Source organism: Protomyctophum bolini (genome assembly GCF_963924005.1).
Source record: "Protomyctophum bolini genome assembly, chromosome: 6".
In the NCBI taxonomy this organism is placed as follows: domain Eukaryota; kingdom Metazoa; phylum Chordata; class Actinopteri; order Myctophiformes; family Myctophidae; genus Protomyctophum; species Protomyctophum bolini.
Genome location: NC_137867.1, coordinates 26,200,908 through 26,219,047, shown reverse-complemented (window position 1 = coordinate 26,219,047; position 18,140 = coordinate 26,200,908). Strand labels below are relative to the sequence as shown.

At 42.1% G+C, this 18,140-nt stretch overlaps 1 protein-coding gene across 1 annotated transcript in view; it reads right to left on the bottom strand.

Annotated features, from left to right (window-relative positions):
* prdm6 (PR domain containing 6) overlaps window positions 1-18,140 on the bottom strand; it is a 57,349-nt gene that overhangs the window by 11,250 nt on the left and 27,959 nt on the right. Inside the window, exons 5-7 of the mRNA XM_080766477.1 lie at window positions 15,051-15,178; window positions 8,416-8,540; window positions 793-1,174 (exon numbers count right to left, since the gene is read on the bottom strand). Coding sequence (XP_080622603.1) covers window positions 793-1,174; window positions 8,416-8,540; window positions 15,051-15,178 — 635 coding nt within the window. The remainder of the gene's footprint in view (window positions 1-792; window positions 1,175-8,415; window positions 8,541-15,050; window positions 15,179-18,140) is intronic.

The window sequence follows — 18,140 nt, the reverse complement described above, 5'->3', positions numbered from 1 at the left end:
TGCGTACACAGTCACAGACACATACAAATACGCACACATGCAACACCGGTGGCTCAGGGGTAGAGTGCCTGGATGGGAACCGCAAGGTTGCCAGTTCGAACCCGGGCTCCCCCAGAGTTACTGTCGAAGTGTCCTTGAGCATGACACTGAACCCCTAATTGCTCCCGATGTGCTAGTTGGTGCCTTGCATGGTTTCCGCTGCCATCAGTGTATGAATGGGTGAATGTAATGCACAATCTATGTAAAGCGCCTTGGATAAAGGCGCTATATAAATGCACCATTTACCATTTAACAAGGACGGTGCCTGTTTCCAGGAAGTCATCTATTCCTGACGTCAACAATGCTCCAGTTTACATTAAGTGCTTTCTGTATTTCCAGTGTGTTTTGGCATGAAATTATTGACTGCATTTTGTATACCTCAATCTCTCTCCTTTATCACAAACGTTTTAAGCCTTTACTATTATGGTGTACAAATGTTTATCCCACGATTTTTGCAACCAATTTTTTCCACCCAGTGTCAATTATCTAATGTAATCCTGGGTGCTACACTGCCAACATGGGGAGAGCAATGGACTGACTTCATGACTGACCTCATGCCTTCTTTCTATGCATGAGGAGTCCAAGCTGCTTCTTTTCACTTGACAGGGGGGAGTTTCCCCGGTTGGACATAGCTCGTGGAAGGAACACGTCATTCCAACCAGTTCCTTTCGCCTCCATCAGGCGCCCTGGCGGGGTATAGTATATAGAGACCAGGATTATAGCCTTTATTGTATCCGTGAATTCGTTCATTACCTGTCAGGGTTCTGTGTACAGACGTGCATCTGCAGCAGGATTCTCTGTGTGAACGTCTTGAAACACTGGCCACACTTCCACAGATGCCAGTCACTGAACTCTGTGCTGAGCTGACTGGTGGAGGTGGGGCTGGCCAGAACGCGCTGGTTCTTGGAACCCAGCGGGCCGAAGCCGGAGTCATGTGACGTGATTCCGACCACGCCGGGCTTGTCTCCCAGCAGGGAGAAAGTCCTGGAGCAAGGGGAGTGGGGAAAGACCATGGAGCGGAGCAAGGAGGGAGGGCTGGAGGTCGTGGACGAGGAGGAAGGTTTCCCGTTCTTGCTGAAGGCCTGGAGGGACTCCTGCCTGCTCATGGCCTCCATGACGGTGGCCGGGACGTTTACTGAGGGACGGTCGGTTTTGCATCAGGTGGACGGACGGAAAGAAGGACCCAAGAGACAGAGAGACAAACATAGAGACAGAGAAACACAAAAGCACACAGGAGTGAGTTATATTTGTGCATTATAGGGTGTCTTTGTGTCATGTCAGATACATTAAAGGTGGCCTTACACTAGCCGATTTTGTTCAATCTGAAATCTGATAGCACCACACACACACTACAGGATAATCGGGCCCGATTATTTTATACAGCACACACTACACAAGTTTAAAACTTGGGCGCACCTCGGGCGCAAATATCAAACATTCTTGATGTTGATCGGGCCGATCCCGATGTCGTTGTGAGCGGCCCCGAGCAGTCGGAGGGATTACGATTGGATCTGTTATACACTCACACTAGACGATAATTTATGCTCCCAATTGAGTCGGGCACCCCCCCAGCGTCAAAATTATCGGCTAGTGTATGGCCACCTTTAGTACACACATACATGTACAGTACGAGTGGTAAAATAAAATAAATATTCTGTGTGGTACCCAATTTGGGACATTTTAGTGTCATCAATTCCTTGTGTGTGTGTGTGTGTGTGTGTGTGTGTGTGTGTGTGTGTGTGTGTGGGTGTGTGTGTGTGTGTGTGTGTGTGTGTGTGTGGGTGTGTGTGTGTGTGTGTACATGGGGGTGGGGGGGGGGTCCTGTCCTGCAAGTCATTCACCTGAATCCTGCACACGTGCCATCCATCAACCCATCACATCTGCTGTGTATATGAACCCTGGCTCATACTGTACAGTATATCAAGTTCACCTTTAGCTTCAGTAGTAGTGACATATGCTGCAGACCTCGCTAGCTTAGTGGTTAGCTCTTTGTGTTTTGATCGCAGCTTTTTACATACTATCTTTCCTTGTGCTCAGGGTCACTCTCGTGACTCTCGTCTACTCCCTTCCCTGCATGCGTATACCTGCCAATATGCCTGCCATTCCAGCCTGCCAACGCCATTCAGCGTCACTCTTCAACTCCCAGCCATCCTCTGTCTTGAAATAAACGTTCTTAAATGTCACCTTATCACCCGTGTCGGTGTTGTGCATTTAGATTGGCTCTGAACTTCATAGCACGGAGTCTGACTGCCTCTGTGTTGGAGTCGTCATAAGCGTCCATCCTTCATCAGTTGAGCTCTGCTAGCCAGCCAACAGGCCCATTGATCTGTTAATAACCTTATGAGGAGATAATTATACCATTTGTAAATTCCCTGTGGCGCTATTGACTTATGCATTACGCACTGTGAGCACACGCTCAATTCATTTTGCTACAAACATCACATATATACAAACGTATGTCAATATTATTTTGGCTGTGTATGAAATACATCATTCAAATGTGAGAATTATGCAGATGTATTTCAAACACTGCAGAGTCGGTGTTTTCCCAATAAACTATTTACAATCGTCTGATGTGGGGTGGGGGAGGAAATAATTTTACTCACACAGGGATGAAGAGTTTTGTGATAAAATGAGGCATCTGCCTCATCAAGTACTATACTTACAAACTCATATTTATTGATATGAACAATATACAAAAATATAAATTGCACATGTATATACATGCAATATATATATCAGATACAGGTGATGGTATTCCTGTTCCTATTCCTGCCTGACGCACCTCCTCCAGTGCCTTTTGAACAGGTGTGCTGTGACACCTCACTGAACACCTCTGTTCCTCTGAATAATATTTAAACGAATGCTAATCTTACTGAGGTTTTAATACAGCATTTCATTTTTTATATGTTTTAAATAATATACTGGTGATAGTACTTGTTAGCATCATATCTGGGTCCTTAACTTTACATTTAAAAGTATTTTTCATTTAAAAACTATTTTATGATCTATTTCATATTTAAAACTATTTTAAATACAGAACTTGGTACAATGCAAACAATACTAAATAAAAACATCCTATGCCTGAAGGAAATATCATTAAAAACAAGAGAGAAACTTTTTTATTTTATTTGTTAGACGTTGAGGTTTAATTGATTTAATTGTATGCTCCTTTTCTTCAGTCAACTCGTCTCCTCCATCGTTCTATTCATTAGCCAGCACAGCTTGCTTTCCTTTCCTCTTCTCCCCTTCCCTATGTGTTCTCCATCCACCTCTCTCTGCCTTTTTTTTCATGTTGACTCTCATGTCTATTTCATATCTCATTCTGCCCTCCACAGCTACTGTACTGCTGGCAGACAACAGAAACCAATACGTTTCTCTTCTTTAAGTCCTGGCCGGTAAACAGCATGCTCTTTACAAGACAGGCCTCACCTCCTCCCTCCCTCCACCTCATTATTATTATAAGAACCATATGATGACCTTCTCCCGCCCTCTCCTCTCCACTCACCTCACCCATTCTCTGTCCTCTGTCCGTCCCTTATTGTCTGATCTCTCCTATCTCATCTCTCTCTGCCTTTCTGTCTCCGTCTGCCTTTCTGACCCTCACTCCTTTCCTCCCCTCTCATAGTTCCCTTTCCTCTCCTCTCCCCTCCTAGATCCCTCTCCTCTCCTCTCATAGTTCGCTCTCTTCTCCTCTCCCCTCCTAGTTCCCTCTCCTCTGCTCTCCCTCCTGACTGGGACCAGACACTGAATGCTCCTTCCAGACTCATCTGCGGACACAGAGAACCCACATCCCCACATTCCTGCCCGTTGCGACACGCTGTGTACAGAAACACACATTTATCCTGCCGCCGTAACCTGATACATGTGGGAGAAGTCTTGTCCCCTTCATTCACTCTGATTCAATAAAGACCCCTGGGGATATAATATAATATAATAAAAATACTTAAATCATGTAACGTTTTGTGTCTTTTTTGTCCGCAACATGTTTTTGTTGTTAGATGTCATAGAGGCTGCGGAGCGTCAAGTTAAAGCAGGATGATTGGAAGGAACTTTGGGGGAAAACGGGGGGGGGGGAAGAAGTAAACATCTTCAGTGTGCGAGTGTGTGTATGGTATGTGCGTGTGCAGTTTGTGCAGCAGAAAACAGCAGTTGAAGTGCCTTTGAAGTTTGTCTGCAGTTAATTTATTTAACCCTTATTTGACCAAGCTATTGGACAAGAAATGCAATCACATTTACAGCAATGGCTTGAGGAAGTATAGGTGCATGAAGAGAGATGTTGATATACACCTACTGTCAGCTAGGAGCTGACCGGTAAAACCACAGTATTCTACTGTTGACTGTCAGCTAGGAGCTGACCGGTAAAACCACAGTATTCTACTGTTGAATGTCAGCTAGGAGCTGACCGGTAAAACCACAGTATTCTACTGTTGACTGTCAGCTAGGAGCTGACCGGTAAAACCACAGTATTCTACTGTTGGCCATTGGAATGGCTGCCGGTTAAATACTTTGCTCAAGGGCATGTCAACAGCAGTGAGTAATGGTTGAGAGAGCAAACTTATGGACTTACCTCACCAATTAACTTTAATCATTATTTAGTGGTGATTAAACACCAACAGCATGCAGTTGCTTGGTAATTCTTTTTTACAGAACGTTAAGATTAAAAGATTAAAGGTTTAAAATACATAGCCATATAGTAAGACATTTACGAAGTTAGCCTCAATAATCCTCAATAACCTCAATAATCTATTAAAGGTCATTTTCGGTATATCTTGTTTTGTTTTTTGTTTTTTTATATTTTAAAGAGTGATATGATAATAATGTGTGCATTACCAATAAGTAAATGTTTAAAAAAAGATTCAAGGACTCGACTACTGCAACGTTGTCTTTCTACAGGTCTACCTAAAAATGTATCAGACAACTGCAGTGGATTCAGAATGCTAGTGCTCGAGTCCTTAGTAATAAAGAAAAGTAGATCACATCACTCCCCATTCAGACCATAAAATACCACTGAATGGTTTAGGGACAAAAGAGAATTCTCCATCTTGTGCTACATCATCAACCCTCAAGACATCTCAGGTCATCTGGGACAGGTCAGCTTTATGTCTGCCGAGTCAAAACTAAACATGGAGAGGCAGCATTTGTATGCACCACAAATCTGGAACAAACTCACAGAAAACTGAAGGTTATACATTGTGACTATAATCAGTGGATAACAAAAGCAATAGGCTTTGCTATCCACTGATTATAGTCTAGTTTGATATAACTCAAAATTTAGTTTGTAGCATAATGTCCCCAATTTAGATTAGAGCAGACAGCTTAGATACAAGATCCTAATGTAACAAACAATGTTAGAAATGTTTCTGTGGTTTTGAAATGTGTGTGCGTGCATAGATATACAGAATAAATGTATTCTGTATGGGTATGGGAGACTGTGTGTGTGTGTGTGTGTGTGTGTGTGTGTGTGTGTGTGTGTGTGTGTGTGTGTGTGTGTGTGTGTGTGTGTGTGTGTGTGTGTGCACGCATGTGTGTGTGTGTGCGTACGTGCGTGCGTGCGTGCGTGCATGCGTGCGTGTGTGTGTGTGTGTGTGCGTGCATGCATGTGTTGATGCACTCTGCCAACTACAACATGACAGTCTGTGACACAAAGCACTGTCTTGTTTAACTGTATCAAGACTCCTAGCTCAATTTATTTTCATTAGAATCTGAATGATTATAATGAATGTGAACTTTTCCTTTCACTCCAGACTCGTACGAAGCCTGTTTTACGGCATCTCGTTTCTGTTTGTGTAGAAGCTTTTGTTAGAGATTCTGCAATATTGTATCTATCAAATCCACACGGTTGCCGCAGACAACAGTTTGGATGGAAAAATTCACTATGTAAACAAAATTACTGACGAATCTGAGGTCATAAAACGTCCAAGATGTAAACAATATGGTAGATCGAGAGAGAAAGGACTGGGAGAGAGAGAGAAGGAGAGTGAACGAGGGAGAGACGTGAAGAAAAGCAGGGAGTAGAGAGAGGAAGAGTGAGTGAGAGGCAGAGAGAAAGAGTGTAGCCGAGTCCTCTGTAAGCACATCTATTTAGTATTTAACCATCCAACCAAAACCAACATCCAATCAAATCAACATCCAACAAAATGCAGATTCATAGTTGATTCTAGAATAGATAACCCGCAGCAGAACTGTCTATTTTCTGCCTTTAATTTGTTGTCCCCCATTAATTAATGGCCTACTTTGCCATACTACAATGTCAGTATTGTAGTGCGCGTGCGCTTTTAACCAATGAAAATTATTTATAAGAGCTTGTGACAAAATAATCACTAGATTGGATCGATTGTGTAAGGTTTTGGACATACAAGGTTTCTACCTGACAGCGATGATTTATACACTATATCAATGATGTGATGTGAATCCGAATGAGAAAAATGTAATAGACAAGAGAAGTCATCTCTGCTCCCTTTAAATCTGTCTCTGACTAAAACAAATTGGCAGTGCCTTTTGTCAAATGTATGAGCCGAGCCGTACAGATCAGAGCTGCGTCCGGCCGCACGTGTGTTTGTGTGCGTGCGTGCGTGCGTGCGTGCGTGCGTGCGTGCGTGCGTGTGTGTGTGTACGTGTGTGCGTGTGTGTGTGTGTGTGTGTGTGTAGTGAAAGTGCTCATTGACAGATGTGGAACAAGCCACAGTAGTTCTATAGTGATTCACAGGCTCTCAGTAAGGCCACACATTACAGACATTGTCCACGTCAGAACACTAAATCAGCCTAAAGTTGGTTTAAAAGATGTCGGTGTTGGCGACATTGTTTTTTGAGGTGGAGGATTTCTTTTTATTTTATTTTATTTTTTCCTACCACAGAAGGGCTTAAGCTTGGTAATACAATTAGAACTAAATCCAAAACAAATGCTTGTGTTTCCATAAAGATGGAATTCTTGAAGCACAGAAGCAAGACATTATGGGAAATATCTTTTAATGCCAAAGGGATATCTAACCAAATGTCCCCTCAGGAGTTAGCCACTCAACCCCTATACTTTGTTGACCGGTGTCCCCCAGGGGTCCTTACTAGGCTCCCTATACCTTTCCCGCTCTATACCAAATCTCTTTGCTGAAAATAGCTAATGTACAAGCTCATAATGTGTCGCAATGCATTGTGTGCCTCAGAATAGGGACGCTATAGTTATCTTGGAGATGCTAACATATTAATCGTTTTCGTAATGGAATTAATAGACAAGGGGCTGTATTTAGCGTACCAGGTCTTATTACTTAACTTAAGACCTGGAGGCGTGATCAATGCCATTTGGCTATTCTGAGTGGCCAAAGAGCATTGACTACGCCTATATTGGTGCTATATAACCCATTTTGGGCGGGAACCCCTTTTGGTGTTAGCATTATGTTATGCTTTAGCTATTGAAAAATAGCAGATCTACAAGCTCGTAGCGCGGCACCGAGTGACGCGCTACGAGCTTGTAGGTCTGCTATTTTTGAAAAATCGAAGAACGACTGACATAGAAACATAGCTTTTTCAGAAAACTGTCAGGATTTAGAAGACATTTTTAGAATCTGATCTCAGGTCAAAATGGGTTGATAGGTCTCCATTTAAGTCCGCAATTAATATAACGTATACTAATATTATATTAGGTAAGAATAAGTTTAATGTAGTGTTTTTAAGCAGGAGAGGGAGGGATGTCGGGTGTGGGTGCCTCCGTGGCCGACAGCAAGATATAAGAGAGAGCATCAGCTCAGACGAGCAGCTCTGCATTTGTGCCGTGATACGACAGCTGATCAAAAGTGGTCCACGTCACAGGTGCAAGTTAAACTCGACATTTGAAAGCGCTGTGCACATTCACGTACTCTGGGTGTACTGTATGTCGGTTGGTTTTCCGTGCACGTATGTGCATCTTCTGCTCATGTCGTTACAATAATATCTGTCCATCCCTGCTGACTGAGAGAGAAACATCACACAAAGCAAACAGCCTAGAGCACAGAACTAGTGTGATATCAGCCATCTGATCTCTAAGCATGATGCCAATGACAATCAAATCACACGAGAACTTTACACACACAGTGCGCGCATGCGTGCGTGTGCGTGTGTGTGTGTGTGTGTGTGTGTGTGTGTGTGTGTGTGTGTGTGTGTGTGTGTGTGTGTGTGTGTGTGTGTGTGGACACATGTGTTGTGTTAGTGTGTGCAGGTCTTATCTGGGAGATTGGATTGGACAAGAGAGGAGGGAGAAATGTGAGGGATATGTGTGAGAGAATACAACAACGATCGAGGGGGGGAAGAAAAATAGGAGAGGAGAGGAGAGGAGAGGAGAGGAGAGGAGAGGAGAGGAGAGGAGAGGAGAGGAGAGGAGAGGAGAGGAGAGGAGAGAATCCTTACAGTTTTCGTCCTGTGCGATGCACTGCAGTGGGATGCCAAAGAAAGAAGTGTAGGAGTCATTGTACCACACTAGGAGCTCTGTCCCCCTGGGGATGTCCATACAGGCTCTATAGAAGATACATGACCTGGACAAACACACACAAAGCCAGAGAATTTAGATCAAAATGGGAATCATTCTGGTTAAAATATCGTTGCTGTCAGGTTGCTGTCAGACCTTGTACATCCAGAACCATTAGTTTTAGTATTATTTTAAAAACATTTTAAAACGCAGAAATAGCCTATCTACAAGCTCACAACGCTTCGCATCGCGAGGCATTGTGAGCTTGTAGATCGGGTATTTTCACGACTTTTGTATGACACTCGATATGATGCCATTCATTTTCTAAAAAGCATTAGAAATAGAACATGATGCTTCGGCCTGCTGTAGAGAACTACAGCAGTATGTTATAGAAACAGTAGAGAACTACAGCAGTATGTTATAGAAACAGTAGAGAACTACAGCAGTATGTTATAGAAACAGTAGAGAACTACAGCAGTATGTTATAGAAACAGTAGAGAACTACAGCAGTATGTTATAGAAACAGTAGAGAACTACAGCAGTATGTTATAGAAACAGTAGAGAACTACAGCAGTATGTTATAGAAACAGTAGAGAACTACAGCAGTATGTTATAGAAACAGTAGAGAACTACAGCAGTATGTTATAGAAACAGTAGAGAACTCTTCAGCTCTGTCTTCAGTCAGACTCAGATCCTTTTTGTTTGAGAACAGAACAAGATTATAATGATTAGCAGCAATTAGGAAATCATCTGTTCCTCTGTCGTACTTTGGACGAGGTCCTTCTAGGAAATAATATGATACTGCTCACCACTCTACTGCTGTACAAATATTACTACAATTGCACACAGTAATTGACCATCACTGGATCACTTTGAATATTAAAATAATACCTGATACATTCAAAACACCATTTTAACACCATGTGCACTATGGCGGTATACCATTTTATCCAATTTATGTTCCATCCCATCATCACATCCGCACAATTAATTCATATTTCATGCAGTTCAAACATTCATATTCAAAATCACATCCAAACCATGTTAGACAAGTGTGTGGAAAACCTAAATGGTTTGAGACCCTCAGAGGCTGTGTTTACACTGGAGCCAAAATGCCAGTTTAACTCTTCATGCAAGATCAGACATTTTCCTATGACTGTATAAATAGAGAAAGAGCACACTGAACCAGATTTCTACCGAATTATGTTTATATAAAAAGGTGCGAAAGGATAAGATATTTTACACCTACGAGTTTGGTTTCAGTGTAAATGCAGCCATGCAGCGTCAATTAGGTTTCATCTCTTTGATGGACAGGGTGCAAGAATGTGGAAAAACTCCACATAGAGAGAGAGAGAGAGAGAGAGAGAGAGAGAGAGAGAGAGAGAGAGAGAGAGCAAACACAGCAAAAAATAATAAGTGAGGGATAAAAAGTGAGAGATACACAGACAGCGAGAAAATAGACAGTAGGAAAGATGATAAAAAGAAAACAGTATAGGGGAGGCAGACCAGAAAAGTGAGAAAACAGAAGGAGACAAAAATGGGGCGAGAGAGATAGAGAGTATAGGGGATGTCAGCCCTGACATGGGGCTTATTTAATGAAGTGAAACCACACAAAAATGCATTCCCTGCAAGAAAGAAAGGAAGAAAGAAAGGAAGAAAGAAAAAAAGAAAGAAAGAAAGAAAAAAAAAATGGATTGAACATCCAGGAGTTGCTTTGTTGGAGTTGATAACACAATAAAATTCTCTAACATGGGTAAAGATATAGTACAACCTTAAAGAACAACATGGGTAAAGATATAGTACAACCTTAAAGAACAACATGGGTAAAGATATAGTACAACCTTAAAGAAAGGAACATATAGATAAGAACCTGTTCTACAGGTATAAATTATTAAATTGGTTTCAGTTGTATTCTCTCTTTAGTAACAATGCATGTAGGGAAAACACAGCAACATGTTTTTCTACTTTTTGACCAAACAACTGTCACACAACAAACAACAACTCATTTTCAGAGCATTGTGAATGATTAACAAACAGAGATGTGTTTGATCCATGTCCAAACAGTGCTTATACTTTGGTCTAAGAGGATGAGACAAGGTGGATGGAGCCATGTGGGGGGGTGTGTGTGTGTGTGTGTGTGTGTGTGTGTGTGTGTGTGTGTGTGTGTGTGTGTGTGTGTGTGTGTGTGTGTGTGTGTGTGCGTGCGTGCGTGCGTGCGTGCGTGCGTGCGTGCGTGCGTGCGTGCGTGCGTGCGTGCGTGCGTGCGTGCGTGCGTGCGTGCCTGCGTGCGTGCGTGCCTGCGTAGTGCGTATGTGAGAATTATATTAATTCTTTCCACACTGAATGGGCTGAATGGGGGAGGCGAAGGGGGGGTTGAGGCGCAGTTGGGCGAGATGTGAAAACAAATCCGGGAGGGAGGGACCAGGCTATAAATCAAACATACCCAATGACCTCCCACCATATAGAAAAGAAAGACTCCTACTTCCAAACGCATGGCACCATGTATGTATTTAAAACAAATGAATGTGTTTAAATGTGACATGCTGCTGTGTACAGGGTGGGGCAAAGCTATAAATCAAACATACCCAACGGCCTCTCAGGTATTGAAAAATAAAGAACCCTACCACTGTATAACAGTGTGTGTGTGCTTTAAAACTGCCATATGCTGGCTCAGTGTGTTAAGGAGCATACCATGGACGTGTGGTGTGATATTATGAGCTCTCTCTCTCTCTCTCATCTTTCCTTTGGTCTCTATTGTATGATGAAGCACAAATGGAAAATAACGTGTAAAAAAAACCAAACACAACTTGCATGCTGGGAGGGAGCAAGGATATAAACCAAACATATCAAATGACGTACAGAAATAAGCCTTCAAATGAACGGAGCAGAGGGTATAACATGTGGATTTAAAACAGGCATGCTGTGCTTCTTGGGATGGACAAGCCTATAAATCAAACACACCCAATGACCTCCCTGGACAGAACAGAGAGAACCGTGCTATATTATTATTACTATAGTGGAAACATTTGAATCGAGTCTTAATTGAGTGTGTCACATGATATATAGCCTACTGTACATGGCTGCGTGGTATTAATTGAACTCATGTTTTCTATATTGCAGTGTATATTTATTTGTGTGGTCACTAGTATGTATGAGCCTGCATGTGGTGTGTTTTCTAGTAGCCTATATATTCTCAACCTATGTGGGCCCGTGAGTGAACTGCAAGTGTGCCCCCAAATAATTGGCAAAACACCACCCGCAAAACATAGCCTGCTATGAATCCTTTTTCTATGCTTCAGTTCTGGCAAAATATATTATGCTATGATGTATGATGTAAATATATTATGCTATGATGTATGATGTAAATATATTATGCTATGATGTGTGATCTATATGATGTATGCTCCCATTTGAAATATATTATGCTATGATGTAAATATATTATGCTATGAATCTGATGTATGATGATGTAAATATATTATGCTATGATGTATGCTCCCATTTAAATATATTATATTATGATGTATGCTCCCATTTGCAAATGTGTACAGTAACACATTTCTGTAATTTTTGAAAATGTTCTAATAAATATTCCCATTTTATTTTTTGTGACTGTAGGTCGCAGATTACTATGAAAACCTGTCAGTGACTCCGTCATGCCACCATATATGGCCGTCAGTCCGTCACGCCTCGTGACACACTCAATATATGGCCGTCTCCATATATGAAGATCACGACACTGACCTCATCACCTTAGATCTCCATATATGGAGCTGACCTGTTCTGACATTGATCTGACCTCATCAAACCCCGTACACTCAAGACACGCTCCATATATGGCCAGACCTCATCAAACCCTGTACACTCAAGACACTGACCCCGCTCGCTGCTACCCTTACATCTCCATATATGGAGCTGACCTGTTCTGACATTCCATATGTTGATCTGACCTCATCAAACCCTGTACACTCAAGACATGCTCCATATATGGCCAAAGCACCAGCCCTCACCTCGTGCATGCACGCACTTCTCGCCCCCAGGGTGTCTTACTGGTAAATAGGCTTTATTTCACAATTACACTATAAATCAAATACTACTACAAGTACTACAAAACAACTCCCCAAAAAAGAAACGTGTAGGCCTACTATACTATTGCACTAACATTGTAGTGTGGCTAGCGCCCCTCAAAAAGAATACATACCACGCCATTAGGGTTTAATGTTTGTTTTTAGTCCAATGTTTGTTTTAATAACACCATTGACAATGAAGGGGAAATTTATGTTTGTTTTTAGTTCAATGTTTGCTTTAAAAACGCCATTGACAATAAAGAGAATTTAAAGGTGTAGGGAAACAGAAATGGTGGACATTTTATTTTGAAGTTTCAGCCTGAAACACTGGCTCTGAAGATCAGACCCTCCAGGCTATGGGGTCTCAACATCTGTGACTTCCGGCACGTGAATTTAGTTTGTAAACAAAGTGACAGGGAGACATGGGGAAAAGCCAGCAGATTATTTCTAACCTATACCTATATACATATTTTAGCGTGATGATTAAGTTTAAAACAAGTAATAGAGAATTTGCCAATTTTTTTGGCATCCATTGCCCATATGATGACCACGGATATCATCTAAAAGTGTGAATAATTTATTTTTCATTTCACTAAAGCCTTTAATGTTTGTTTTGTCACCGTTTGTTTTACATCAGCATTACATCACCTAATCATAGCAACATGACTACATGAGTTAGACTTTAATATATTAGCGCCCCTCACTTCACGGGTGTGATTTTATATGTACAGTATATCGTCTGTCGGGTAGAAAGTAGCAGATCTACAAGCTACAAGCTTGTATATCTGCTAAAGCTTTTGTGTGATCTTGATGCTGTAGTATGCTCATTGCTCAAGTAGGGCGTTAAGTTATACGTTAAAAAAGTATTGAATATGGAGATAGGAAGTTTCTGCCCAACAGTAAGGATATAGTGGTGTACATGATGTAGGCCAGTACAGTACATTCTGTAGTGCTTAGTTGTGTGTGTGTGTGTGTGTGTGTGTGTGTGTGTGTGTGTGTGTGTGTGTGTGTGTGTGTGTCAGCCTGGGCTCAGTGTAAACAGAGAAATGGACAAATAAATGGAGGAGTGTTAACGCACTGGGCAGCTCGATGACAGACACACTGTTTTCTGAGCGATGGGTGGTCTGACTCACACACACACGCACACTCACACTCACACACGCACACACACACACACACACACACACACACACACACACACACACACACACACACACACACACACACACAGAGTCTGTACTGTACATGCATGGAATGTGTGTATGTACAGTATGTGTGTGTGTCTTTCTCAGTGCACGAATGAAAGATATTAAAAGAGAGTTAAAGAACCACCCATTAATTTATGTACATATAGGTCTGATATTGTGTACTTTGTGTACCGTGTGTGTGTGTACTTTGTGTACCGTGTGTGTGTGTACTTTGTGTACCGTGTGTGTGTGTGTGTGTGTGCGTGCGTGCGTGCGTGCGTGCGCATAGTCACACAGTCATTGAGCAGTAAGTGAAGTGAAGAGAGTTGTTGTTGACTCAATGTCTATGCTGGTGTGTGCTCATTTGCATCTGTACTTTGTTTACACACTCACTTTCTCTCACTCTCTCGCTCGTTCATCAGCACACATGCATGCGCATATTGCTATAACGCATGTGTGCGACATGAGTAGGTGAGAGTGTGTGTGTGCATCGTGCATACGTGTGTGTGTGTGTGTGTGTGTGTGTGTGTGTGTGTGTGCATCGTGCATACGTGTGTGCGTGCATGCTGCATGTGGGTGCGTGCGTGCGTGTATGCATTCAATACCCTCAACAGGCCAGCCCCTGCCCAGAAACATCAAAGACATTTTTGTAGCTTTGGGATAATATTTCCCTCCACTGACAACATGTAGTTAGTACTGGTCCTGGACGAGAGACAAGAAGTCCCACATAGAGAGAGAGAGAGAGAGAGAGAGAGAGAGAGAGAGAGAGAGAGAGAGAGAGAGAGAGAGAGAGAGAGAGAGAGAGAGAGAGAGAGAGTATAGGCGAGAATGATAGATAGAAGGTCGAGAGATAAAGTGCAAGACATAGAGGGAGAGATATATACCAAGGCACAGAGGGAGGTAGAGAAACAGAAGGAGCAGAGAGAGAGACAGAATCCGAATGAGAGAAGGGCAACAGAGAGAGAGAGACAGAGAGAGAGAGAGAGAGAGAGAGAGAGAGAGAGAGAGGACACATGATGTCAGAGGAGGTTAGTGTCAGAGAGTAATGTGATCATTCCTGTTGAGAGATGATCCATCACCGAGCTCTTTGAAGAGAATTCCACACCGATATCAAATCATAACATCTACAACACAAACCAGCTGACTGGACACACCAATGCTGAGATAGACAGAGAGCATATACAGTAACATAACTTCAAAAACATCCAAATATACAAATACTCTAAGCCTATAGAAGCCCATTTTGGCGTTTATTTGTAAAAAAAATAATAATACAGAGAATGTAAACACGTGTTTGTGCGTGCGTGCGTGTGTGTTCCTCACCTGTACTGTACGACCATCATGTTCTGCTCTCCACAGTGTCTGGCACAGCGGATGTACCTCATCCAGCTGGACTTACTGGGCTCATTCCCATCAATAAAGTGCTGTAAGGTCCCCTCTGCATCATAGATCTGTTCAACATAGATACACAGGCTGAGAGTTAATGCAGGCCTCACTACTGACGACAACGGAATGTCCACCTCCGTATCCTAGACCTGGAAAATATAGACACACAAATAACTATAGTCTCTTGAGACAGAAAGGAAAAGAGGGCGCTGTTTTCCCTTTGTTTTGCAGACAGGTTCCCAGATTGACCAATAACAGATCTGGAGTGAAAGTTAGGAGGACTCCAATAAAGGTCATGGAAAAAGCTTGAGGGGGATTTCTACTGTGACTCTTTGTTGTGTGTTTTTCTAAAGTCAGACAAAAGGCCTGTTTTCTCCAATGTACCAATTCAGTGGACAAAGGAACTGATTATCTTTCAAGACTAATAAAATTATACACTATAGCAGAACTAGAATTGCTAAATCAGTTGTTCAGTTCTTCAAAAACAAAACCTGATGTTTGCTTAGTCTAACCTGGTTCAAATCCACGAGCACCTGAGAGCTACGCTGTAAAGAAGTCTATGTACTGTCTGACTAAGAGCCCCTACAATGAGCAATTGTTGCAAGGTCAAATGTCTTGCTCAAGGGCGCGTCAACAGCTGTGGTTGAGGGAGGAGAGAGAGTTGTACACTCACGGTTTCCTGCCCAGGAGTTTTTTTAACCAGTGATCTTCCAGTCTCAGGTCATCTTCTCTAACCTTTAGGCTACCGGCTGTTGTAATGACATGACAGCTTCATCATTCTTTTAGAGTCACTCTCCAGACCCATTTAGCCTCTGTCCCCTCCCCTCTCCATCACTCTTCTCCCCTTCCGTATAGCTCCCTCTTTCTACTCTTCACCCCTCCTCTCACCTTCCATACCCCTCCTCTTTTCTCCTCTTAATCCCTCCCACTTTCATCTCTCCTCTCCTCTACACCCCCTCGTCACCTCACCTCCCCTCCCATCTTGAGGAGTAATAATGTGTCTGTTTGAAAAAAACTCCCGACAGCCCATCCATCCATCTGCTGTAGCTGTATAGAGGACCGTTCCTTCTCATCTCCTCCTTCCACTACTACAGCTACATCCGTCCATACGTGGATTAATTGGGGCTGTGTTGTGGGTGGTCTGCCCCTTTAAGGCAGCGGGTGATGTATTACATTGCAGGGGGGGGGGGTATAATAAAGACATGGACAACACTGATTTGTCATATACAAGTCAGAGACTTCTTGGGGCAAATGCTATGTTTATATGGATTGTTTACGTATGCTTAGCTAGCCTGTCTGTCTGTCTGCCTGTCCTTTGCATATCTCGACAACTAGGGATACGAATATGGAAATTCTCGTCTGATATCGATGTTTAAAATAACAATTTAGCCAAAGCCGATACTGATACCGGTATTTGGTATTTCCTTTTGGCGTTATTATTTCCCCAGAAACACAACATTATTGCCTTGATAATACTGTGTAACACTGAGGGCTGTATTTTGCGTGTCTTAAGTACCAGGTCTTATTACTTAACTTAAGACCTGGAGCCATTTGGCTATTCTGAGTGTCCAAAGAGCATTGACCACGCCTCCAGGTCTTAAGTTAAGTAATAAGACCTGGTAGGCCTACTACCGCCTAGACCCGCAAAATACAGCCCTGTGTGTCAATAAGTGTCAGCTGGAAAGTCACACACACACCTCAGCTGTGCTGAACTGAAAGTGACTGGAGTCAGTCAATTTTTTTGACATGATAATGTTTACTGTGATTATGCTTACATTTCATATCACAAACACCATAAAACTCATGCAACTTTAACAAGCATATATATCGATATATATATATTCTTTTTGAGTTTTTTTGGCCGATACCGATATGTGGCCACATCCAATCAACTTCACACTGGATGAGTGTTGCTGAGGAGCAACACATACCCCTGTCCCACATGCTTCCAGGGTCACACAAATCACAAGAAGGAATGAAAACATACATCATAATGGTAATGTGGTGATTATAAATAATAAAAATAACAAAAATACAACTCTAGACCCAGGATCACACAGTGCAAGCCAGGCTACATAAAAAGCCAGCCAATACTAGACATATGCTGCATAATACATTATATTCAGTTGATCAGTTCATAGTTGCGATTTAATTACTTCAAGGACATTAAAGGCCCCGACATTACTAATACACTGAGACCACTGGGTATTGTTGAATGTTTCCATTATCTTGATCCAATTAAGGAAGGCCAGACCCAAATCTCTCCAAGATAATTTGCAGAGAATGCAGACACCTCCAAGCTTTTTCTGTGTCAAGGGAAACAATCATTTCTGATTGGAACTCTGTGTTGCAGAATACATAATATTTAAAAAACGTCTCATGTTGTTAAAGATTGTCGAACAGAAATAAAATCTATTTGGCCCAGATCGATAATAGTCAGCATTATTTTTTCCAAACAATGTGAGAGGGCCTTGATAAGTATTTTATAATTACAGAGACGGCTAATTGGTTTGAAAGAGCTACAGCCCAGTTTATTTTCCTTGTTTTATATTTTGATAAGAATGGGTGTAACTTCAAAAAGATATTGGGGCAGAGTTCGATTATTTGAGTTGTAAGAGGTTCTTTTCACAGTATACCTGTTCTTTGCTATTTGTATTTGTCTAGCTGAAAGTTAAATGAATGTATATGGAATCTGGATTGTAATTGTCTGTATGTCCCCCAACACAAGGCTGTATGTCCCCCAAGGCTGTATGTCCCCCAACACAAGGCTGTATGTCCCCCAAGGCTGTATGTCCCCCAACACAAGGCTGCCAAGGCACCGCTTGTTTACACACACATTTGCACTCAAAGGACCATAATGGCAATAAGCTCTCAAATGGTTATGCATGTTTTGTTAATAAAACATTTAAATCTATCTATCAATCAATCAAAACTTCCCAGTGCCACTGGAGAGCATTTCGGGGCCAATGTAGCTGAAAACACCAAGTTGTAGGTCAGTTTAAATATGCAACTACCCTGACTTCAACA